The sequence below is a fragment of the Wasmannia auropunctata genome, unplaced genomic scaffold (genome assembly GCF_000956235.1).
Source record: "Wasmannia auropunctata unplaced genomic scaffold, wasmannia.A_1.0 LD336069.1, whole genome shotgun sequence".
In the NCBI taxonomy this organism is placed as follows: Eukaryota; Metazoa; Arthropoda; class Insecta; order Hymenoptera; family Formicidae; genus Wasmannia; species Wasmannia auropunctata.
In genome coordinates, this window is record NW_012026821.1 from 2,700,758 (window position 1) to 2,727,714 (window position 26,957).

The 26,957-nt window shown below is 42.4% G+C and overlaps 1 protein-coding gene across 1 annotated transcript; it reads left to right on the plus strand.

Moving 5' to 3' along the window:
• Positions 1-561: 561 nt before the first annotated feature.
• On the plus strand, positions 562-26,590 carry LOC105450159 (longitudinals lacking protein, isoforms H/M/V-like). Its single transcript, XM_011689880.1, has 5 exons — positions 562-643; positions 19,959-20,487; positions 20,596-21,072; positions 21,871-21,963; positions 25,997-26,590. Exons 2-5 carry the CDS (start codon positions 19,984-19,986, stop codon positions 26,588-26,590), a joined length of 1,668 nt encoding a protein of 555 aa, XP_011688182.1. The 5' UTR covers positions 562-643; positions 19,959-19,983.
• The last annotated feature ends 367 nt before the right edge of the window (positions 26,591-26,957 follow it).

Genomic DNA, 26,957 nt, shown 5'->3' on the forward strand with positions numbered 1-26,957 from the left:
TCCCCCCTTTCTTTCTCTCTGTTTCTCTTTCTCCCTCTCTTTCTTTCCCTCACAGCCACCGGCGTTTTTTTGGTCCAACGACGCCTGTGCCGCTCTACGAATCGCGAGATCCGCGAGGGAAACGTGCGCGACGCCGCGCCGCTGCCGATGCGCGTATGTGTGCGTCCGTGTGCGTGCGTGCGTATCCGTGTCCGCGCGTTCCTCCTACGTCGGCGCCGCGAGCGTGTGTGCGTGCGCGGGAGCGCGCACGCGCGCGCTGCGGCGGCTTTGTGTGGGAGAGCGCGCGCGTGCGTGTGTACGCGGCGGTGCGCGCGTGAGCGTTTCACACCTGACTACAACGCGAGTCGTACGAGCGACTGTTCGAACATCGAAAGACGATCGCGGGGGCGCGGAAAAGCGCGAGAGACGCCGAAAATCGTGTCGGTATACGCGCGGATTTATCGCGCGGCGCTCACGGCGCTCAGCCGCGCAGAATCGATTTATTTTGTCGGCACGGTCTGCGCGGCGAACACGGTAGGTTAGTTGACCGCGGGGCCGAGCGAGCGCTGAGCTGACAGTAGGCCGGCGACGTCACAGTGGGCCGGTTCGAGCCTTCCTTCGTTCGATTCAGGCAGGCTCCTCTATTCGTTTTACATGTAGCAAGGTAAATATTTAAACGCGGTGTTTTACGATTTCACGAAAGAACGTGGCCCAGTGCGCGGATAATTATTTTCAACGTCATTATCGTCGTTGTCGTCGTTGTCGTCGTCATCATTATCGTTGTCGTCATCGTCATCGTCGTGCCGTCGTCGCGGGGACAGACGACAACGGCAACGTTTTAATATCCTGACGATTTTTGTGACGCGTGCGATTTCGTCATCAACAAACGTCAAAATGGACCAACGAGAAAGAGAGAGAGAGAGAAACGGAGAGAAAAGAAAATTACATGTAATTTACGCCGAAGAGGGTGGGATTAAACGTTTTCATCTTTCGTCGTCGTACGTCATCCGTCGACGTTACACTTGCCATGTTCGTTAACCACCGTTCGTTGCCACTAACGTTCCGTCGCATTCGACCGTTGTATCGCCGTATCTACCTGTCACGAGCCTGACGTGCTCCGTGATGAAACAGACAGAAAAGATAGACGAACGGAGAGAAAGAGAAACGAAAAAGGTCGAATCGTGAGAGAAAGATAGCCATCGACCTCGAAGCGAAGGGATCACAGAGAGAGAGAGAGAGAGAGAGAGAGAGAGAGAGAACGAGAGAAAAATCACGGCCTCGCGTCATGTGAAAACCACGTCGCGAAGCACGCGCTAAAGTTTTGCGCCAGGCGCACTCTCGGGTTTTCGTATCGAACGACATTTGGATCCGCGACTCGTGGCTCGATGTTTATTCATCTGATCGGTTCATTTGCGCGCGCTGCTCGCGTTTCGACGCGAGCTGTCACGATGCGTCAAGTGACGAAAGACGCACACACGTAGTCTTTCTCTCTCTCTCTCTCTCTCTCTCTCTCTCTCTCTCTCTCTCTCTCTTCCTCTGTCTTCTTCGCGTCTCTGCGGAGCGCGCGTCGCCGCACCGTTCGGACGACAGCGGAGACACGTGAAAACGCGCGCTCTGACAGCTCGCGGTACGCGTGCACGTCACGTTCGGCAGCGGTCCACGCGCGCGTTTCTGACAGCTGCTGATTATAAATCGGCGCGGCGACCTTGCGCGGCCCCGAAAAGTCTTGGCAGCCGCTTTCGAATCCCGCGGTCGGTCCCGTGCATTCGTTAAGCCGTGACGTGCACGCGCGTTCGAAATAGTTCGACTTCCACTTCGACGACAACGGAAAAGCTTGGCCAGAATCGAGAGAAAGAGAGCAAGAGAGAGGGAGAGAGAAAATAGAAAAAGAGCAATCTCTGCAGGACGTACGCTTTTGGCACGGTGGTCCTCGCGCGTGCCGCGACGCGACGCGACCCGACGCGCCGCGACGTGCCGCGACACACGTGACAGTGAACAGTGCAACGCGTACCGCGCGAACGACGCGCTTGATGGGGCCGCGAGGAGACGCCGAGGATGCTGATTGTGAGCGACTCGTGTCGTTTCGCTCGCGGCACCGCTTCCGCCGTCGTCGTCCGCGATGCATCTCGCGAGTCGTCTCGACACTCGTCTCTCGAAACGATATCGCGGAGAGGGAGTGAGGTCGGGAGGAGGAAATCAGCTGCGTTTATTTAGCACTCAGCTGTACGATAGTCCGAGTGCGAGTCCGCGACGAAAGGAAAAAAAGATCGGAGGAAACGGATGAAGCTTTAAGGAGCAGGAACGTCACGAGAAAGGTGCGACAAAATGCGCGCGCGTGGAGTATACACGGGCGCGTGTTGTCAAGAAGGAGGCAAGTTTGCGAGAGTGCGTGTCCCGCGCGAGCCGCAAATACGGACGGACGAAAATACCTCACGTGCGTCGAGAAATTTATGAGAGAGAGAGAGAGAGAGAGAGAGGGAGGGGAGGGAAAACGCGTAGGGGGAAGTAAGAGGCAGGTCGTTTTTGGAGCACGTTGAGGGAGTCGAGGAGATGATCGGAGATGTGAGGAGCGTCATCGAGTGCGAGCGGGTAAAAGTAAAGCATGACGGTCCTGAGGAAAATCTAGAGCGATCGAACGGCCCGCTCCGACGAGAGTGGCGCCGAGGAGGCCTTAACTATTCGACGTATTCTCTCGCGGATTTCACTTCAGCAGCGGCAGAAACGGCAGTCATAGTCACGTAGTATCGAGGTGGGCTCATTCTGATGAATTCGTGCTAATCCCGATCGGAGACAATCACTTGGATAACGTTATGCAAAAATGAGTTAATCCGCGATATCGGTCTTCCTGTTCTTTTTTTCTTTTCCTTTTCATCGTTGTTGAATGTTTCTCACATGAGCATTTTTATTAAAACATTTAAATCTAGAGACGTTTCTTGTTAGTATCATGAAAAAAAGAAGATGACATTGTTATGAAGATTAATCTAAATTTGGATAAAATAAATTATATATAGCTGTCTCGGTAACGTGAAATTTTAAATTAAATTTGTTGAAAAGCATCACTCTTGTAGCAGAGAGAGAGAGAGAGAGAGAGAGAGAGAGAGAGATAATTTAACTCATTTTTGCATAGCACAATTGAAGAAAAAGAAAAGTGAAAACTCTGAATGAACGTTAATACAAAAGAAGTTTCTTTTGTAAGAAACATTTTTTCTCTACGCTTTTTATAGATCCGTCTCATTTGACGTATGTGTCGTATGTATATATGGTAACTTTCTGTTTGTTATTTGAGTTTCTTGACTGACAATGATCCAATAATAGATTCTAAGCACAGCGCGCGCACTCAGAGCGTGAAATTTTCTTTCATACCGGTATCCGCTTGCCCTTGACGGCTCTTTCTCATCCTGCCCTACTACTTTAATTAGTCGAATTCGCGGCAAAAGGGTTTGAAACAACCCATTGTCCTCGTCGTACGCGTTGACGTAAAGTGCAAGTGATAGTGGTGGCACGCGCCCTGTGATCAAATCCCGACTGGCTTCAACGTACTTCATCGTCCGAAGCTTTGATTAGAATCAGTTTCCGTTTCCAACTAATTCGATTAGCTCTGACATTTCGAACAGATTCGTTAGAATAATTTTCTACGTCGAATTACGTAGGTACTATATTACGTTCCTAAAATACACATTATGACACACGTGGTTATAGCGGATAAAATGTAAATTATATAAATCCAAAATTATTTGCCGGAAGTAAATATTCAATGATTATATCACATTTATTTCGGTTAGATAACCATATAACAGGAATTAAAAATTGAAGTTATCAAAATTATTGATGTTTGTTCAAATTAAGCTTTATATCCAGTTTATCTTCAATTATAGAAAATATATTCAAAATATTCATTTAAATGAATTTATTTATAGTCAAAATATTTATGACTACAATTTGCCTATTTTTCATCTGAAAACTTTCATCTCATCTTTCACTAAATCATCTTTCATTAAAGGGCTCTTCTTGCAAAAATGTTCTTGCGTATTAAATCTGAAATGTCATAGCTTCCTGTCTTTAGAGTGCAACGCCTCGTGGATCATTCCCCACTTCTCTTATATTCGTACGTTTCATTATGCCGCGATTCTAACGCCTGTACGACGACGATAATAGCGTTCCCGCGATCGACTTTGCCTTGACAGAGACAGACCGCGTGTGACGTATCGCTCGCGCCTCGAGGACGAGAATACCAAAGACGACGGCTGCGTCCTCGTTCCTCGGTTCGGCCCTCGCGCCGCGCAGTCTGTCTTCGTCAGGGAACTGCATCCGATGATCGGAGTCCGTGTGCTGTTACGTTGCACAAACGTCAAAGACGTCGGATTTTGCAGAGAATCTCAATGACGAATCCTTGCGATATCATATTTCGGTACACGGTAAATCCTACATTCATTGCGACAGTACCGAATACTGATTGTTAATACGGTAATTTTCCTAAACTTACGCGTTATCGTTTGCTATTAGTAAAACTTGAAGCGACTCTAACGCTTGCCTCATCTGACACGTGCTGACCGTAAAGAAATCAAGATAAGCATAGTTATCCCGCGACTATTAGCTATTAAAATTCACTGAAAAAAAATACAAGTATGAGTAATATGTTAATTCTCGCGTATTTTAAATAAATGAATTTTGCAAAAACAATAACGTATTCGTCGCGTATCGCGGGAGCGGCTCTTTTGGCAGTACGGCCCTGCACTCTAAGCAGCATAGACATTTGACGTTTTGCGAAGGTCGCGTGTTCCAGCTCTCCCTCTCTGTCTCTCTTTTTCTCACTTTGTCTCAATACACACATTCTCTCTCTTTCTCTCTCTCTCTCTCTCTCTCTCTCTCTTTGCGTCTCGCCCCCATCTTTTTCTACCTCGTTCTGCCGTCTGCCTCCCGCGCGGCATGTACGCACACGTACGTACGTATGTACATACGTACGTACGTACGTACCTTCCGACATTTAACGATCGTTACGCGTTCAATTGTTCACCGTCGCCGTCACCGCCGCGCCGCGCCGAGAGGCCGCGCGCGACTTTCCGACGAGCCGTGCCACTCGTTCCGCGACGATATTTTCCGCGGCGCGTTATCGGCATACGTGACATTGAGGATCGCCCGAGAGAGAGAGAATTGCAAAGTAACGCAACGCGCGCGGCGTTAGCCGCCGCCGTCGCCGCCGCCGCTATCGTAGATACCGCGACGTCGCGATGCGCCGCGCCGCGCCGCACCGCGCCGCGGCGTCGATCAGCTGGCGTCGCTCCGTCTCTCTCCCTCCGCACGACACCGGCAGCGTGTACCTCTCCCTTCCCCTGCGCCCCTTCCCGTTTCCCACAGTTCCGTCTCGTACGCGTACATACAACCGAATGCTAATGGAGCGTGCAGACGCGCGTTAGACATTTGTTTGACGCGTGGATTGTGTGTAGGATGTCTGGAAAACCCGTCGAAAGACCCGCACCTGAGTAGCAGACGAAAGTAAGTTGAAAAATTCACGTTCTGAGAATAAATCGAGGAACCGTAATCACAGATACGTATTTCCTGAATTAAATAAACGTTGTCAATATCTCACTTGTATAAATTGGATCAATTCAGTTGAATTCAAATTTGTATCCGGAAATAACATATGTGATGTGTATTCTTTCTTTCTCTCTCTCTCTCTCTTTCTCAAGCAGTTTTTATCTTACAAATACAAATTAATTATTTATCTATGATTCTTATTAAAGTGATTTTATTATATTGCATCATTATTAGATAATTACATTTAGAAGCTGTGAAGTAAAATTTATTTTGTCTTCTGAGGGAAGATTTATTGTTTTCCTTATAAATATATATATATATATATATAGACATTCGCATAGATATGTCAAAACCAACTAAATTTACTTTATTCTGTCTTTTCAGATACCGAAACATTTTAGTGATAGATCTTTGAAAATTTAAAATTGCGATTATTTTTAATTTTTGAATCTATTTAATTTTTCTACAAATATTGCAAATATGCGCTGATATATATTGTTAAGATATTTTCAAAGTATACTCTTTCTTTTTATTCTTTGCTCCTTTGCTTTCAAATATCCAACTGACCCATTTAGCATGCAGGTGTGGATAATTGAAAACACATCAGAAAAAAGATAATCAAAAAGATAATTTTCTTAATTGATTTTGCTGATTATAAAGATTATTTGCATATCTGACTGTGTCCATTTTGAATTAATTGTGTTCTCTATTATTTCCCCCTTTTTAAATATGCAATATGTGCATAAATATTTCTCAATGTTTTAATTTTTTAATATTTTGTTTTCGTAACGCGTATTATTACTTTTTGTCACATTTTTGCGCATATTTGCATCGTTTATATAATTCGTGAAAGAGAAATTATAATGGTTATTATGCGACTAAAATGGTTATTTTAATTTAAATAATAAATATCACTTTCTCCTCTCTCTATTCTCCTCTCACTCGTTCCCGATCCCAGCGTCGCGCGAGAACCGCACGAAATTTAAAAAATTGTCCAACTCACGCACCATAGCAGTGCAAAAACAGAGTCATCTAGCTGTGGCGAAAGAGAGAGAGAGAGAGAGACCGCGATATTTTGTACATTTTCTGCACTGATTAACGCATCCTCGCGCGGCGGGGTCGTTAACACTGATAAATCAAAAGAAAGCGACGCGCGTCCAAGACTCCTGGCTCCATCGAAGCATTCGATCGAACCATTTTTACAATGTCACGGTGAAATAGGTGCGCAGGATGTACACACATACCGAAAGATGCGTCTCGAGAGACAGCGTCCTGCGAGCGTTTATTAATTAACTCGATCAATACTTCACGATCAGTTGAAAAATTGAGATGAAATAATGCCACGACAATTATTTCAAGATAAATATCGTGCACATGTGACATGTGTTTTTCAATCGTAAATCAATCTTTGCCTTTCAGTTCACGAAACTGATCCTCTTAATTTATGTATTTCAAATCTTTGATTTCTACTAATTTAATATTATACGTACACTGTTAAATCTATAGTGTCAAGCTGAACTTTATTTAAGTCGCCACTGCTCCTACTTAATAAATAGTTATTTTTAACTAAAACAACATAGTTAGTTTTTAAATAAAACAATGGAATTTAACCCAAATTTGGGTTAAATTTGAACTGTTTTAAATTATTTAACTCCATTGTTTTAGTAAAAAAAAACTATTTATTAAGTAAGAGCAGTGGCGACTTAAATAAGTTTCAGTTTGACACTATAGATTTAACAGTCTGGTAATAACCGCACCAGTTCTCGTGGACTGGTAGAGCAGTCTGGTAATAACCGCACCAGTTCTCGTGGACTGGTAGAGCAGATTAAATTGCACAGAAAAGTCTTGGTACCATTTTGTAAAATTCGCAATTATTAACGAGATATTAATTTTTGAAGATTGGCGGATAAACGCGTATCCGTCCGGCCCGCCGCTGAATGCAAGTGCATGGCGAGATAAGCAGATTAAACTGAACAGAAAAATCCTCTATCATTTTGCAAAATTCGCCAATCATTAACGAGATATTAAGTTTATTCGCCGATCTTCAAAAATTAATAATAATCTCATTAATGATTGGCGAATTTTGCAAAATGATAGAAGACTTTTCTGTTCAGCTTAATCTGCTCTACTAGCCCACAAGGACTGTTGCGGTTATTATCGGACATTTTGTATATCGTTCTCTTTGATTACCGCGAGCAAATTATATGCATATCGCACTATGTTGTGACATTGACTTTTGGGAGAAGAAACAATTAGTATCAGTACCGAATGAACAACAATATCCCGTTAAACATCGATAGTCGGTGTTCGTAATCTAATTTTCACACACTCGAGAAGAAAATTCTACGCGCGGCAAAACATATGCGTGTGTTTCTACGCACTAGCGTATGTCGACACGGGTTATCGATTCATAATCATAATCGCGACAGATAAGAGCTACCGCGAGAGTGCTTGCTCGTTCGAGGTGTTACGTTGTCGTGCGATGGACAGCGATTCGTTTGCAAACATCTTCGCGAACTGGAGAAAAATTAACGTTTCTTTTATGGACACATTTCCTTTGCTTGAAAGATTTCGAGTAAAACGACTAGATTCGTAACGTTTTGATCTTTTAATTTTTATATTCAAATTTTTTCATATAATCTTTATATTCAGTATTTATTATTTTTAAGAGTACGTATTGAATTTTTATGAAAGATATATATATATATATATATATATATATATATATATGTGTGCACACACAAAATATTTAAGATTCTTTTTCAAAAAAAGTGATTATCGTTACAAAATCTGTCTGCAAAGAATTGAAGTGAATTTTACAGATATTAAAAATCACTTCTGCTTCGAATTGTTTATTTATTTATATATAGCAGAAAGGATGAATGATAACATCGCACTACTCTGCACACCAGGACAAAACTTCGCGTTCCTATACGTATCACAAAAAATAAAAATTGCGTAACAGCTATCTAGTCCGTTGTCATCGGGCCGGACGACTTAAATCGGTTTCCACTGGTTCACGATCTTTTGATTGGCGGCATTCTGCAGAGTGATTTTCGATGGGCACCGCCGATGGGCGGTTTTGCCTACAATCCCGGCATATATATATATATATATATATATATATATATATATATATATTGTGTATATCTGTACGCGTATATCGTGATCATTTTTAAAACGTGACGGAGACAGACGGACGAGCCACTCGGGCGACGAGATAGAGACGTAATGATTGCAATATTCCGCCAGTAATTGCTCCAGTCGGCCGCACCGTTGAAACATCATTCGCGCCCGCGACTCGTAGATTTGTTTTTCCCCCCTGTTTCTATCTCCGCGCGCGTGTCGCATCGTCCGCCGCCATGCCCGTGCGCCGCGCCGCGCCGCGCCGCGTCGCGTCGCGTCGGCCGAAATGTCATTCTCGCAGGGGGATTCGTTTTCTCTCTTTTTCCCCGGCCCGCAATCTCTATCCGGTGGCCGATCGTCCCTACCTCCCTCCATCACCGTCACCATCTCCCTCCCCCCTGTCCTTCCCCGCGCTACCACTATCATCCCCCGGTCGCGAACCGCGTGCTGTTCTCGATGCCATTCATCGCGGTTCGAAATCGATACGTGCCATTAAATGCTGGCAATGCATTTAAAACGAACGATCGAGTCGAGCGGAGGGGGTTGATACGCACGCGATCAGATTAGATTCGCGAAACTGATCCTCGTTAATGCCACGTTATAATCCGCAAATCAACTTCCGGCTCGCTATAAATTCGCGGGGAGATCGAAAATGGCATAAGTCAAGTATGCGAACATCTGAGATATTTATGGCTCCGGTCTAAGCACCGACGTCACTTAACTTTTATCCGTAACTTTAAGTAATTCTCTACCGTAGCCGGCGATGCAAAGTATCGACACTTACGTGTGTCTGGCCTCGATATCGCGAAGTCTAAACGACGGCGCTTCGTAACTTTTTTACAAAAGTGCACGGGTGATTATTTTAAATATCCGCGCGTTCGCATTTCTTATAACATACCCTAAATTCCGCAGAAATACATTGTGAATTCCGGACAGGAATATATCCTTAAATATCATTTGTCGAAATTTCCTCGCGATTCGAACGACAGTACTTTGTCTTGTCATAGCGCTATCGTTCTTTTTACTTGACAAGCAACCGATAAGAGCGAGCGAGCGAGTGAGCGAGCGCCGCCGCCTCCGCCGCGCCGTCGCCGCTCACGAGCGTGTCGCGCGCGTGAAAGGAAGCCCTCGGCAAAAAGCTCACCACTGGGGTATTAGTCATTGGTAACCGACCGAAGCTTTTTCGCTGCCGCGTCGTGCCGTGCGATTCCCGTAGTCGTGACCGTCGCCTCGGCTGATTTATGGTGAACCATCGTTATTTTCGCCTAGGCTAGCCTAGCTAGACTCTAACTCGGCTTCTTCTGGATGTCCCTTTCCTCCGGCGTTCTTTCTTTCGCTTTCCAGGTTCTTTCTCCTACGATCTTTCGCACTCTCTCTCTCTCTCTCTCTCTCTCTCGTTCCTTCCTCTCCTTTCATCATCCTCGGTTCCCTCTTTCTCTCTATCCACCTCTTTCCGTCCGTTTCTTCTTCCCTCTTTCCGATTGGACTTCCTACCTGTTCAGCTCGCGTTTAAACGTGGGTGGGAGAGAGGCCGGTCGTTACCACCGGTTAACGACGGCTAGGTGCTACTACCCAGACATGTCTTATCCCCCGTCCGGAACCTCGTAACCGAGTAAAGTTGCGCGAAAAATACCTGACCGAACCGGAATGCCTCCGCGTCGCCGGAAGTCCGGCCGTTACGCGTCAATTTCGCCGAGTAATTGACTCGAACATCCAGATAATATTATTATCCTTGAGCTGCCGATCCTACAGCTGCCGATCGTTCGCTGCAGCCTTAAATCCATTGACTCTCTTGTCCGACAGAGATCGGCGCGAGTTCTGCAAATCTCTTTGTTCACAAGTACTTACATAGATTCTTAAATACACGGTTCTTCGCGCCATACTTTTCTCGGCTCTGTTGATCTTTAAATTCGCAGAGTCTCAAATTCATGGGATTCGCAACTTCACAAGCCGCAAAAATCTGTATATTTACATAGATTCTGAGATTTCTAGAATATACAAATCTATATAATCATATTTAGAATCTACTACGCAAGTTTCTTACTTCTTGAATTAAATCTGCGGTATTTTTAAATTTCAGACGAACGCGTTTCTAAAATCGATCGCGCGCATTCATCGCGTTGTAAAAATGTCGTATAAACAAAATTTTCAGTTTGCTGTCAACCATGCAGGTCGACCGCGGCAATAATAGCAATATAATTCTCTCTTCATTATATTATGTTGCCTATGTTGAGCGATTCGATTATTCCTCGCCATTAATTTAACAAAATTTGCGTTATACCGCGGAGAAACAAAGCGTAAATTATTACCGCGATCAAAATTACCGCGCCGTCATTGCGGTCTGGCTCGTTACGAGCGAGCGATTTGCTCATTCTAAAATTCATCATTTAATTATAATGCGTTACAACCGCTGTCACTCCAACGATAATCCCGGCTCGCCGCATCGACTCCGGGATTTCGCGTCGATTGCGCCGATTCGTATCGATCCGCATCAACCGACTCATGAATTTCGAGACACATGGTGTACAGAGAGTGTCCCAGACAACCATTAAACGTCCTTCAAATCACAAATTTTAAGTCGCTTTTTCTACAGCGAGAACCTTGCTGCAACAGATTTATTTCACATCATCGGTTTTTGATCTTCAATATTAGATATCTTGACGATTCTAAACTTTTAAATGTTTTTTTTTACAATTACATTAAATCTATTAAATCTATTTAAAATTAATTAAGACAAATTATTTATTTATGCTTTCTCGAGCTCAGTTTATTGGAAGCCTTCCAATTTTGAATATCTTGAGTGTCAGTGTTTAGGAACCAAGAGATGTCTCTCTTAAGGTACCGTTCTGTATCCTGTGATTGAAAGAATATTTCGGTGGTTGCGAGGCACCCCGTACATCTCGCTATTATTCCCTCTCCCGTTCGTCTCGTTTTCCCTCTCAAATAGATACACCGACGTCCTTTTTCTCAGACAGCAGTCGATAAACTGTTTGGAATGTCGTCGAAGTTGTAACGAAGCGCCATAAAGTTACGACTACGTCTCCGGCGCAAAACTCCTACGAACTTTCAAATACCTCTGTCCAGGTAAAAGTTTAAGGAGCTTTCGCAGTGTGTGCGCTCGCTCGCAAACGTTTCTCGCGGCGACAAAAACGCGAATAATCCGATGCATGTTCTTCCTTTAACGAATTGAGAGAATCGATATTTTCTCTAGGAAAATACTTTAGGAAAGCATTCAGTTTATATAGATATTTTGTATACAATTTTTTGTAAAAAAAAATTTGCTTAAAACATGAGAAATGTAAACAGATGTTCAGATTTTTAAATTAAAGTCAAGCAGCTGTTACATTTATAAAAATTGAATTATGCTAGATTTGTAGAACTTTTGACTTTTGTAGAAATTTAATTATGCCAACTTTTATTTCTCAATCTATTAATTTTTATTATCTACATTATCTATATTTTTATATTGCTATAGATCAGTATAATTCTTTCAATTATCTTCTCTCCGTGATTAATTATCCGCTTGTATTATATAAATAGTATGATTTGGTAATATTGAAAACACAGATAAACGATAATAAATTGGATAATTATTATTTGAGAATAAACAATTTTCCATTCAGTAACAAGTCTAGCTATATATTACTAATATAATTAATAATTCCACCAAAAAAATGTTTTGATACATTTGATATACCGTGTATATTTACGTTTTTTTTTACGTGTTTTTTGTTATGTAGAAGAGGAAAATATTTTTCACGTAATTTTTCGCACGGCGGGACATTGTTTCGAATGCTCGTTCCATTTCTAGCGAGTAACGAAAGTAGCCTTAATTACATGCTGCTTCGTAATTTAACGATTAGCAATTACTTCGCTGGCGATTACTGCCACCCATACGAGCTGGACGAGGGTATGTTCTCCTATTTAGCAACCCCGTGCCTTCGTTATCTCTCCGCGGCTTCGGCCACGATATATCGTCATTAGCCGTCACGCACCGTCTCCGCAATACGCACACGCCCGCTAATTAACGCAGGCCTTACATTTCTTCCAAATAAATTTGCCCACAGCTTCTAATTAACACGAACGTTCGGTCGAAACGAAATATCCCTCCCTGAAGCGCGCGAGAACTATCCCCGTCCCCGAAATTTACTATCCCCCTCGGTGGCTCTAAATTATTCTAGAATGTGACAATTCTTGCGGCGCGCCGTTCCCGTTGTTGTCCCGCAGGCCGTTCGATATAAGTACACTTAAGTGCGCGTAAAAGCCGACCCGAGGAAACAGGATGTCAGGAAATACGGTATTGGATCCGGTATAGTGATCGCGCGCGACGCCTCCCACGCAGTTGCTTTATTTTATAATAATCGATTATAAATAACAAGCTGTCATTTCCGTAATGTCAACGTTTCTTTAATATCTCTTAAAATGCCAGAGATGTATAAATACGCGGTTAGTACATTACCCTACGAAAAAAAAGTCGCTATTAAAGTATGGCGCTTTACAAAACCTTTCTCGAGTTTTCCCACAAGCGTTATCGATTCCGCGCGCGTTCCGTTTTGAACAAAGGGTATCGCCGCGTTCCTGAAATGCGCGCGCGTCTATCACTTATAATATATATTTTTCACGAGGCACGTTTTATTGCGTATCGACGAGTGACAGCGGATTGCGCTTCAAATGACACCGCTATAGATAGAAAATTGTCTTATCAAACTCTTTAATATGGCGTGCATAATATATAATCGTAACTGTTTTTCTTCGGCGTAAATTCGCAAGAAGACCGTCGCTATTTCCCAAGACTACTCTTCGGCAGCAGTTAATCGCGATAACTCGTATTTGCTTCCTAATAATCGAATTGTACGAGTTAATTACTTTTATTTTGAGAAATCGATACTTACGGGAGTGTGATGAAGAGGAGAAAATTATTAAATTAAAGCGAGTTATCCTCTCAATTTACTTTTGTAAATAGAACAACGCTTTTTTATAGAACATTATAAAAAAGTGTAAAATACTAAAGCAAAAAACAAACTGCTATAAATAGTTTTGGATTCCGTTAACGAAAAGATACGAAAAACCACACGAGATTTTAAACATTTATATATTTCTCGGGAAGAAATCCTTCAACTTTAACAGATTTTATGTTACATACTAAACGGGAGTTTAAGTCGCTTCCTGGTTAGATGTGCCACCGTCACTGAAATACGTCAGATTGTACAACCTGTAAAAACGCACGCGTCGTTGCATATCGCCGAGAGAAGCACCGCCGGTATTGTACTCCCGTAATGACTTCGCAGAATGAAAAAAGGAAAAGAAAAGAAAAGAAGAAAAAAAAAAGAAAAATAATTCTCTCACGCTTCTCAGCGCGGCGCGCGCGCGTGTTTCACCCGTCGTCCGTGCATTCGTGCTGTTTGCGGAAAATCTGCGCGTGTCGATCGTGACGCGCATCTGCGAGTCGCGCGTGCGTGCGGCCGCAGCGATACGGAACGCGTGATTTCGTAAGACGCACTTGACGCAAACCAGGGACGGACCTAAAATATTTTCAACTGTGCGCCCACCAACAATTGCATTTTCCGATAATATCAATTCGATCTTGTTGCGATATCTTCATCAGACGATACTTTTATTCTCTGAGAGATATGGATGCACATAATGCTTCGTGTTTCGCAGTTAACCAAATTATTAAAGAGATGATTATATTTTTAGATTTCTTCTGAGATCTGTCGATGGTATAATATAAATTAGCCAAACGTAGTTTCTCAATATTTTATAAAATCATTAAATATATCATTCTTTAATAACAAAAAAGCTTGATTATCTTAAAAATATGAATTATACATCGATTTTTCTAATTACGAGTATATATTAGATATGCAGTAAACATTTCAAAGATAATAATTCTTTTACCATTGAAAACTAAAACAATTTTCTTCTATCAAATTTGATAGACGTATATTTTTTATAGCTTTTAACATTGAACATATTGCAAACTATATTCTGAAAACATAAGATTTTTATGTCAGTTGTATAGCAGCAGAGAGCTCCACTTAAGATTAGCTGAAAAGTAAAATTTTTTAATATAATGTCTACACATTATCAATGTTTATTGATGAAAGAAATGTTTATTGGTAAAACCTCGTAATCAGCACGCGAAAAATATCTTGTATATCTTGTGTTAAGAGAAATATTTTTACTTTTTATATGGAACGTTGTTGGATACCTCGAATGTGTGCATTACCGAGCGTAAACACACACAATTATAACAGATTATTACGAAACTTTGCGAAACATGTCAGACGATAGAAGAAAATTCGCAAAGCGAGCCGCATTCGTTCCTCCCACTCGGAGGGTTAAGCCGGCCGATATCTCGACGTTCGCCAGCGTTATCCGTCCCACGCTCTCGCGCACACACGTACTCTCGCGAACGCGTATCAATTAACACGCGCCACGACGAATCGTGCGTACGACGTGCGCAATCGCGGACACTGGTCGGCTATGTATACGCACGTCTCACACGCGCGTACGAGTCACCCACGCGCCTGCATACACACACACACACACACACACACACACACGCGCGCGCGCGCGCGTTAACGCATGGCCGCGAATTTTTGCCGCACCGCCGCCGGTAGCATCGGCTAATTTTACCACGCGAATCGCGCATGCAAGAGGAACGCTGTAATCTCGCAATTTATGCGGCGAAAATGTACCTTCTATCGGCTCGATCAATTTCCCCTATCGCGATCTTACAATTTCTTCCAGATTCTTCTGTGAAGAATTTGTATAAGAATAAAAAAATTATTCCGAATTTTATTAATTTGATTGTAGTTAAAGCTATCAGTTTTAGAATTATAATGAGTAATTGAGAACGTAAAGTGATAGAAATATGATAGGAAATATATACAGAATATTTCTTTTTTTTTTTAATACAATTCTGACATACATTCTTTTATGTAAAGAATAGTAATAATTACATAATAACTATGTATATATTAATTGATACATTAAGATTTTTATGCAAATCTAATTTAAACTTGGTATTTTAAAACGACATTTTGATTGTAAACAAGAAATTATAGGACGAAGCACAGCCAACGAAAAGATATATCTTATTCGACATCTTGCCAAGTTTAAGATTGAGAAAAATTATTTATGTCGTAGTACGCTCGCATAAGACAATATAAATTGCAGATAAATTGCTATCATTTTTATTATTGTATTTTTTGTTATTAATTTTATGTTTGATTATAAGATTTGATTAAATTTAATACTCGCAATATAAAAATCATTGACATTTGATAAATTGCTTTTGTATAATTAAAAGTACAATCGTTTCATATATGTATATATATAATTATTATTTTCTAATCATGCAAGATATATTTGATAATTTTGCGTATTTTATTTCTATGTTTGTTAAAAGATGGGACTGTAGCCTATCTTTTCGTTGGATCAGAGTGTAAAATTTAATTTTATGCAATGCCCAGACAATGCGATAAGACCTGTATAATTCTACTGTCACTCCATGTCTATTTCAAAGACAAATTTACATCGGACGCGAAGAAAAACGCGACGAACGGCCATTCGCGATGCTCTCGCGTCGCGAACTGCGCGTGCATTATTGTTCGTAAACGGATTGACCCAAAGAAAACCTCTGAAATGACATAAATAACGGCGGCGTGTGGGCCGTATCGACTTATGTAACAATACGCGCCGTCGCGGCCACCGCGAACCTCCGCAGAAAAATCACGCAGGAAAATTAAGTACACGCGGCGCAGAGAGGAAACAATCACGCCTGTAGCGTGGAATCGTTAAAAATCTGGAAATCGCCTGGGAACCGGAGAAAGTCGAGAAATGTGTCTCAAGTCTGTCTGTGTGATAATTTAAAATAAGATGTCGGTCGTATGGTTATCGCTGAATTTTTTCTAAGGAATTTTACAGAGAGAAAAATATCATATGCGAATGACTTGTGACATTTTGTGTATTTTTATACAGCTTATCTAAAACTCTCTCTTTCTAAAACTGAAAACAATCTTTAACTTCACTCTAGTTGATCTAATATGAATACATTTCTCCTTTTTTTAAACGCACGTTTATAAAACTAGTCTTTTAAAGAAACATTTTAATTTGGAAAATGTAGTGAGATATTTAGATTCTCTCTCCTCAACAGTAAGAGAAAATTTCAATGTCCGTCCGATATAAACGTCGACATCGACGACGAAATGGTTGCCATTGGCAGGGCGCCGAGCGCCTGAGAGATAAACATCATCAAATATCTTCATATCGATTTCGATTTTATATTGATAATACATAATTACAAATATAGGCTGTCAGAAGGATTCTTTTACGACAAGCCATCAGATTATTTCGCGCTGAAATCATGCCTCGCGATTTGTCTCTGTCAATTACTTTCGATCAATCAAGTGATTCTCAAATATATGTATAAAGAAAAGAAATATTAGAAGGTAAATAGATTGAAATTTTTGTTTATATTGGAGGAAATTTCAATCATAGCGCACGAGATTTTTTTCGAAGTTCGTACGTGATTACAAGTATTCGAAAAAATATTATTATTTTCAAACACTGAATTAGTACCAAATAGTGAAATTAATAGAATGAAGTAGAATAATATAGAAATCATACTGACAATAATTAGAGACGTGTCGATAAACAGCGAAGAGGTTACGCGTAACAATTTAAATGAGAATAAACACCTGACGACGTACTTAGGATTGTGCGCCACTATACGGCTGCACTCCGTTCACTCCGCGAGCGTCCATAGATATGTACATCCACTTTGGGTTCTTAACTTTCGCTATTAAGCGATTTCGCTGAAACCGGTACTTGTGAGCAAAGTTTGTAAAGCGCGGCGAGGGAGAACCCGCCAGACTGCGGTGTTTATTGCGCGGAAAAAGAGCGGGAAGCCGCAGCGGCGTTTCGTGGCGTGCGCGTTCACATCTTCACCGGATTAAATCAGCCGATTTCTGTATTTGCGAACGATAAACCGCTTGGGCGCGCGCGCGCGCGCGCGCACGAGTGATGCAACGTTTGTTTTTTTCTCTCTTTTTTTTTAAATATATTTAATACGGCAATGTATCCTGCGATCGATGCGTAACGTGTTTTATGCTCAGCGTTTACATACTCGAGAACAGCTATATCGGATGTAACCGCGTGGCGCGGTGATTATTACGGGAAAGTGTGTTAACTGCAGGCTTAGGCTCGGCAAAGCAAATCATTTTTAACATTGTTTCCCTCGCGTTTGTTTTTGATAATGTATACATAATCTTGATAATAATACTTTATTCCAAACAGGGGGAAATTGCAAATAATATTATTCCCCCATACGTTTAACGTTATTATTATTTACATTGCTATAAATTATATAATTGTTATTACATGTGTTATATATGAATTCTATATTTCTGTATATTTACATTAAATTATTATTACAGATTTGTATTATAAATAGTAATTATGGACTTTGCAATTTATAAACGGGGATGTTATTTCAAACTCGTCGTAAATAAATTCATCTCACGGGGATGATATGAAATATGAATAGAAAGCGTTAAGCTCGTAAACATATCAATCGATACTTCATGACAAGACCGTCGTTACATCTTTAATGAAAATTACTCGATGCACAAGTTGGCAAATACAGTTTACCCGCGCTTAACGGACCTCTAGCGCTTCCGGCGAAAAAAAAAGTTTCGAAGGTTCCGGTAACAACCGACGTTATAGCCGTAAAACGATGAAATCAATGCGTAACGACCGTGCCGACGCTATATTTAGCCGGCGAGAGTACAGGTAATTCCTATAACCGTCCCGGCGCATTGACAGGTGCAATTTATCTGAAGCCTGAATGCGCGCCGTGCGCGAGCCTCTGTTTTAAAACGCTTGAAAACTGATTATTCGCGCTTCGACATCGCTTCCCACCAATTCGCGATACAGTAACCTCGCGCAGACGTGCAACGTAATTGGCCGAGCGATATAAAGCGGCGTCAAAGTATAAAGGAGATATCCGCTTGATCTCCCAGCTGTCGATTTTCCACCATTCAGAACATTCAGTCCTCTCGTCCTTACGTAATAAGCATGGATCAGTATAGAAATTTTTCCTTTAACTAAATCTCAAATTATAATTTTATAAAGGAAAAATCAACTTTGGGGAATTTAAGCGGCTATTAAGAATTTTATTACTTGAAATTTTACCATCGAACAATTAACTTATATCAAACTTGTTTAATATTAATTGTTTATAACACATAAACTAGGCTGTGCTTCGATAAAATTTCAATGAAGAAGTCAAGGCTTAGAATTTTCTTGAAATAATCGGACAGAGTTTCGGAGCACCGTATACATGACGGAGATTCTGTCATGCACCGCCGTAATATCGCGGCAGCCAAACGAATCACGCGAGTATCGTGCGGCGGTACGTACACGCCATCGCGCATATATCCGCGGATATATCACGCGAATGCACGTTTTACGCGAATAACGCTTCGGCATAATTATGTGTATGCGTGTCGCTCGCCGGGCTGCGCACATGTCCGCGACACGTGCGTGCGCGCCGTTTCACGCATTAGGCAGCGGCAATAAATAAAGTCGAACGCGAGAGAAGGAATAATAAAAGATAAGCCCTTATCGGTCAGCTGATATCGGCCGTGCATCTCCGGATGTGTTTGGATGCGCCGATAGCCGAGTGTGCTTATGCATTCGCAAAAGTGTGTTCGTGTGACGCACGTGCGTCAATGTGCTGGAAAACAGACACGTTCTTCGAATTATACACCGCGATTACGCGTTAAAAAATTGTATTATTCACACCGCTCGCACGCACCTTTCATCGAATCGTTAAATGTAAAGTGTTTCGCGTCGCGATTATTCCTTGCGGAAAATGATTTTTACTCGAGAAAAAAAGGTGTCGAAATATGAATAATTTTTATTGTAATCAAATAAGAGCTTTAACTTGAGAGCCTTGTAGAATTACATAGATAACGAAATTTAATTTTTTAATACAATCTTTTTAAATGAACTTTAAGAAAAGTCTACCTAAAAAGACTAATCAATCTCTCTTAATTACCGACGTATGTATGAGTAATTTCAATAAAATTTAAAAACTAAAGAAAAAAGATGTAATATTGAATTTTGATGCAGAGCAAAAGGTAGAGATCATTTCATTTTCCTCGGAAAACGCGCGGAATATCTCGTTCTATTATGTAAACCATGCAGTCGGAGGAATCGTGATACCTGGGCCACGTAACGCGATACGTTGTTAGGGAAACGCTACTTATGGCCGCGAGCATCGGAGGGTACAAGTATTTCTTATATAGCAGGGTTGCGGGGTGCAGTTCAGACATGGGAAGTGAGCATTACTGCCTGAGGTGGAACAATCATCAGAGCAACTTGCTGGGTGTGTTCAGTCAACTGCTGGAGTCGGAGTCGTTGGTGGACGTGACACTGGCGTGCACGGAGGGACCGTCGATACGCGCACACAAGGTAGTCCTCTCCGCGTGCTCCAGCTACTTCCAGGCCCTGTTCCTCGACCACCCGAACCGTCACCCCATCGTTATCCTAAAGGACGTACGTTTCGCCGAGCTACGTACCCTCGTCGACTTCATGTACAAAGGCGAGGTAAACGTCGAGTACTGCCAGCTATCGGCCCTCCTCAAGACAGCGGAGAGCCTCAAGGTTAAGGGTCTAGCGGACATGACGAACATCAACGCAGCGGTAGCGTCCAGGGAAGAACAGCAGCAGCAACAGCAGCAGCAGCAGCAGCAACAACAGCAGCAACAGCAACAGCAGCAGCAGCAGCAACAACACACAAGCACCTCCGACACGTCGCGGGAGCATCATCGAGAACGAGAACGAGAGCGAGACCGAGACCGAGACCGAGAACGAGAACGAGACCGAGACCGAGACCGAGAACGAGAACGAGAACGAGAACGAGAACGAGAACGAGAACGCGATCGAGAGAGTATAAAAGAAACGAGTGGCAAAGAGAGAGAACGAGAGTCGAACATCACCACTGGAGTTTCGGTCGGTGCCAAGGAATGCGAGCAACAGCAGCAACAGCAACAGCAGCAGCAGCAATCCAGCAGCATCGTTCAAAGCACCCCCAGCGAAAGCGCGGAGGCGGTGGACATGACGGATTGTCCACCGTCGCCCGCGGGGCCCGGTAGCCCGTGCCCGGGACCGCTGGCCCTCGACCGACCCAGGAGGGACTCCGAGGATGCGGCCAGCCTTGAAGAGACGAGGGCCGGTTCTCTCAGCCCGATCTCGGTGCACAGCGGACCATCCGACATGAGCCTCAGTAACAACACCGGCGGCGGCACTCCCGGTGGCGTGCTGCCGTTGAATCTGCCGCAGAGCCGGCTTCCGTCCCCGCACAGTACCGAGCCCCTCGCCGGCCCGTCGGGCTTACCCCCGGTCCAGCAAGTTCCGCTAGTAAGTAGCAACAAGATTCATTTTTTAGAAAAAATTCCATCTTGATCCAGGCAAATAGGATTTATCGAACTCAAGAGACTTGCAATATTTATTTTTGACATCTAGCAAGAAGAAGGAGTTAAAGAAGCTTAAGAAATTTAGAATAATCTTAAATAAATCTTTTATATGCATTGAATGATTCATACGTTAATTTGAACGTCATATATTCACGTAGAAACTTTAATATATATCTGCATATCCTGCTTGCCTAGATATTGATTAGAAAGTAAGTTGTTTAGCTTTTAATATACTAGCTATGCTAAGAATATTGATAAAATATCATTAATTATTACGTCGATATAATTAAACTTAAAATTTAAATTGATCAAAAAAATTCATAAATTGAACCATTAAAATTTTTTGTTGAGGATTATGAAATATGTTTTTAAAAAAATATTGATATATCACGTAGACACGAATTTGATAAAACTTTATCGCGGTGAGGATTTTCTTCTGCATTCACGAAAAGTTTAAATTTTTTTAACAAATAATATTATTACGGGAGATTTTATACGTACTTGAATTGACTCATTCATTTGTCAATTTTATCCTGCGATAGCTGCAAGACATCTCTGTGCACGTTCGGTGTTTCTGAAACATTGATGACCAACGTCGCAATTATTATGCAGAAAGAAAACCGACGAGATAATTTCGATGCTGGCTGTCGATAGCGTCGCGTGTCACGTGATCTCGATATCACTCGCGTTTATTGTAATATTTATTACCTGGATATAAACCGGGTGCACTTTTCCGTTGCAGTCCCTGAAAAAAGAAATGGACTGGGAAAGGTCGACGGAGGAGCGGAGCGCGAGTAGCGAGATATCCGCAGACTACAGACTCCCACCAGATCCGGTAAGTCTTCCCTTTTTCCGGCGAGCTATATATATACATATATATATATATTTCCAATTTATTATTGACTACTTTTTATTCTCGTATCCTCTCTTTGCTCTGCATTTCTATATACATATATATATACATATACTATATATCGATAAACGCCTCGCTCGTTCGCAATCGTCGGCAGGAGCCGCGCGTTGCGGATGAGACGACGATCCACTGCGCCAAGTCCCTTCAAGTTGCAATCGCAATTACGCGTTGCAATGCATTAATGCTACGTTCATTATTGTGACCGAATCACGGATCATTCGTGACGTGCTACCCAGTATGACGACAGACGCGACTTTGAAAGTATCGTCGATTTATGCATTATAAACGTTACTACTTCTTGCTTCACCCGAAAGTCCGACGGTGATTGCATACGCACGTACACGCGCGCACGAACGCGCGCACGTGTATGTGTATGTGCGTCGAATTCACTTTGCATGTGGGTCTCTTGCATGTGCCCAAGTGCTTTGCTGTTTGCTGCTCTCCCTGCTAATAATTTGATTAGAGAATTGTCGCGTTATCAACGACAAATTGCCGTAATCGTGAATCGGTGTCCAGAGGATCATGACCAATGATCCTCACAGAAAGCAGGATTCTCGTTCGTTCTTGCGCTTTACTTGTAACGATTTTTACCTGCCGACAGTAACCTTATAATAATCCACTCCTTACGATCGAGCTTTTTCATCTCGCGTTTCGACGCGTGAGATGCTTTCTAAAACTCTTCACCAGTTGACGACGCTCTTGTTGATTGTTCTTTTTGACGTCAAAACGTCATTTTAAATATATGTAACTTTTATTCGATAAATTATGTAATAATTTTTAACCGCGGTTAAATAATGTAAATATTCTGAAAATTTCTAATGGTGAACGAAGAAAAGAGAGAAGGATAGTGAAAATACACACATGAAACTGACGCGGCGAAGATATTAATATGATAAGATTTGAAGATTTTACAAAGAGAGGGAGTGTAAATATTAGATTTGCGACAAATGATTTATTGAATAGTTCTGTATAAATTGAAGACGCTAAATTAGCGAAATGTTCATGAAATACGACGCACATACACATAGACGCGAGAATGATTCTTCGTGTTTCCTAATTACCGAAATCGTTTAAAAAAATTTCCTTTCCTGAAATTCTTATTTGTGATATATCTTTTTATATCGAATTTTCATGTCGTGTGTTATATTCGTTTAAAAATCTCATCGAAGCATAATAAATAAGAGGAAACGAGATCGTGCATGCCCATCTACTGTGGCGAATATATCGTCATCTTTTTCCGAAAACTAATATCCACTGTCCGTTAGGGCAGAATAAAAGAAATAGGGAACAGATAATAAGAATTTCAACTTATTAGAAATCGTGTACTGCAGAATACACACTTTCTGACAGGTTGAAATTCTTATTCTCTATTCCATATTCCTTTTATTCTGTGCAGTCCGTCCCTCGTCTTCTCTCTACTTTCCGATAGATGCATACACGCATTCTCTGTCTTTCTCTCTGCCTCTCGTCTCTGCTCGGAAGTCCAGTTTCTCATCTTTATCGTTGTCCCGGTTTCTAAATACAGCTACAGAGACGTGAACTTTATTAGACCAAAGTGAATCCGATTATATCCGAGATTTAGCTCTTTAAATAGGACAATTTTCTAGAGTGACGCTCGAAACAGGCGTAAAGTGCATTAAAACGAAGAAGGGCTAGGTCATATGAAGAATTTCTATTTAATTAAAGAATACGAAACTTTCGTCTTCAGTTTCACGACTCTGTATATCTTTCACTATACCTCACCCTTCTCTCGACCCTTCTCTCTATCCCTTCAGCATTCTTCTGCTTGCTACGCGTGCAGCTCGCGCCAAGAGTGTACCACTCGATCGTAAAAGCTCGGCCCCTTCCGTCTGTGAATTCCATCCCCACGTGCTTTGAGGGGACCGAAAAAGTGCGCTCAAAGTCTGTCATGAACGAGAGAGAAAGAGAGAGAGAGAGAGAGAGAGAGAGAGAGAACGAGAGAAAGAGAGAGAGAGAAAGATGAAAAAATTGACATGCGAAAGAGAATACGAAAAGCCAAACAAATCCTCTCCCGTCCTGCCAGCCTGTCTTGCTAGCTCACTGTCAAGAAGTTGACCTTCGTTTTTGGCCATGATTGTTTTTTTACTACATTTATATATATATATACATAAATATATATACATATATATACACATACGTTATGTATACATCGCATATCGTTTGTACACTGTGGTATAAATATCTATATATATTTACATATATATTTTTTGCACAATATATATATATATATATTTATATTTATATATTTATACGTATATCTATATATATATATATATTGGCAGATTGTTGACATATTCATTATACCATTTGTTACTTTGTAATATCTGTATTTCAATTTGTCGTTTTGGTTGAGTGCAATGCCTTTTGCTACGGCGAATAAAATTTTGCGGCGCGGCACATATACGCTGCGAGTACGATAAAAGGGAGGAGGGACGAGAGGGGCGGGTTGAGAACGAGGCTGTGGGGGTTGTCATGGGCCCGTATACATATATATCTGTTGCTATATTATATCTACGTATATATATTTATCCATTTATTTATATATATGCAAGATGTCTCCCTCGAAACTATCGCCGTTCGTTTTTTTCATAGATTTCTTGATCAATTTGGAGTCGATCTTTCATTAAAGTTAATTTTATATACCACGTTTCTCTTAGTAAGCTCAATATAATTAGTCTGAAATCTCTTTGTAAGCCTCATAATAAGATTCCAGCAAAGTCCATTTGAAATTAACTAATCAATCATCTTTCGATACTTATTTTCTGATTGTGAGATTTACTTTATCGTAAATTGTTCGGTTTTGTTTGTAGATCAATTTACATGAATAATTAAAATGACTTACTTATGATTAATATTTCTATTTACATCTCCGAATTGGTCAAAAAATTCATATGTAGAAGGAATGGCGATAACTCGAGGACACCCTGTATACATATATATGTTTATACATTGTAACACTCTCGAATAGTTTGTCATACATGTGCCTGGGGTGCGCGGCGCGCCAAACAAAAATGAGCGTCAACTTCTTGTGAATACCGTCTTGTGTGCTACCGAGAAGCGTTAGCTTCTCGCCACGCCGGAGACACTTTCTCCTCCGAATGAATGGAATTTATGAATTAGAACACTGAAAGAAAGAAAGATAGAGAGAGAAAGAATAGAGAGACAGAGAGAGAGAGAAAGAGAGAGAGAGAGAGAGGACCTCTTTTAGTCGCAACACGTGCTTATAGTAGTGTCAAGAGAACGAGCTTGCCTGTACTTTCTTTATTTCTTTTTTTTTATCGAAAATTTAGATGCATTAGAAAGAATTAGTAATCAAAGGGAGAGAGAAAAAAGGGAGCACGATACGAAGGACATCTTATTTTTTTCTTGTTCTTCAAGTTAACCGTGGCGCTCGTCTGTTACTGAAACGACGCGCTGCGGTATATATATATGTATATGTATATACACATATATATGTATGTATATATACATATACACATCGTATATCTATATGATAGACATATATACATATATGTAATATATGTGTGTGTGCATCTGTGTATCCTGCAGATCGAGTAGTGTCGGGGCGAACCGCGCGTTATTGCGATATACACAGTAGTATAGTTAATACAATTAATATTAACGTATTGCCAGAATATTTACGGGACTAGGCCAAAAAAAAATTAAAAAGAAAAAAATAGTGCAATAACTCAAAGTAGATTAAAATAAAGAGCCAAAGAGAGAGAAAGATGAGAGAAAGAAAAAGAAAGAGAGAGAGAGAGAGAGAGAGAGAGAGAAAGAGTGAGAGCGAGAGAGAAAGATGGAGAGAGAGAGAGACAGAGAGAAAGAGATTCAGAGAAAGAGAGAAAGAGAGTCGGAGATAAGTCTTTCCCGCGGGGGTATAGAGCGCCGGAGGGAAGACAAGAAGTTGATGTTCTTGTTTGTTTGGTTGCAGGAGTTGATGGGTGTGGATGAGCGGGTGTTTGCGTGCATGTACTGCGGTGCCTCGTTCCTCCACCAGAGCAAGCTGACGCGGCACATCCTCTCGCACAGCCTCGAGTCGCTCAAGTACCGCGAGCAGGCGGCCCACCTGCAGCTGCAGGCTCAGCTGGGCCTCGAGCCCGGCATGCATCTGCCGCCGGAGGCCCACTACCCCGCCGCGGGTACGATTGAGCCGATGGACTTCGAGCTCGCGGCCCACTCGGACCCGACCTCCGGCGTCGTCCTCTGCAAGTTCTGCGGCAAGTCCTTCCCGGACGTCGGCTCGCTGATCGCTCACCTACCGGCGCATACCGGCGACCGGCCGTTCAAGTGCGAGTTCTGCGGTAAGGCGTTCAAACTGCGCCATCATATGAAGGACCACTGTCGCGTGCACACCGGTGAACGGCCGTTCCGGTGTACGCTGTGTGGCAAGACCTTCTCGAGGTCGACGATACTCAAGGCCCATGAAAAGACACATTACCCGAAGTATGTGCGCAAGTTCCTGTCCCCGAGCCCCGTGGACCCCTCAGAGGAAGAGGCCCCGCCGCCGCCACCGCCGCATCATTGAGTTCGCCTTAGCCTCAGCAACAAAGATCGCCGCCGCCTCCGCCGCCGTCATGCCACCGCCGCCGCCACCGCCGCCGCCGCCGCCACCGCCACCACCACCGCCGTCGTCGTCGCCGATCGCGCGAACGGACAGGCGACGACAACGATGGTACCGTCCCCGCTTCCGGTGCCGCCGCCGTCGCCGCCGTTGTTGTTGCCGCGACGTGTCCCTTCGACATCGTTCCGCATCCGCACACTCTGCCCTACTCCTGCCCCGCACGTTCCCCAATTCTCCACCAGTATCACCCATCTCCTCTTGTCCACCTGCTGATCGCGCGCGCGTCGCGACGCGCGACTCTCCCCGCGTTCAACGGTCCCAATAATCGAGC

Coding starts and splice junctions, on each gene's coding strand:
- LOC105450159 (XM_011689880.1), top strand. CDS start 19,984: ATGGGAAGTGAGCATTACTGCCTGAGGTGGAACAATCATCAGAGCAAC. Junction 20,488..20,595: donor CGCGGGAGCATCATCGAGAA/CGAGAACGAGAG, acceptor CGAGAACGCGAT/CGAGAGAGTATAAAAGAAAC. Junction 21,964..25,996: donor ACAGACTCCCACCAGATCCG/GTAAGTCTTCCC, acceptor GTTTGGTTGCAG/GAGTTGATGGGTGTGGATGA.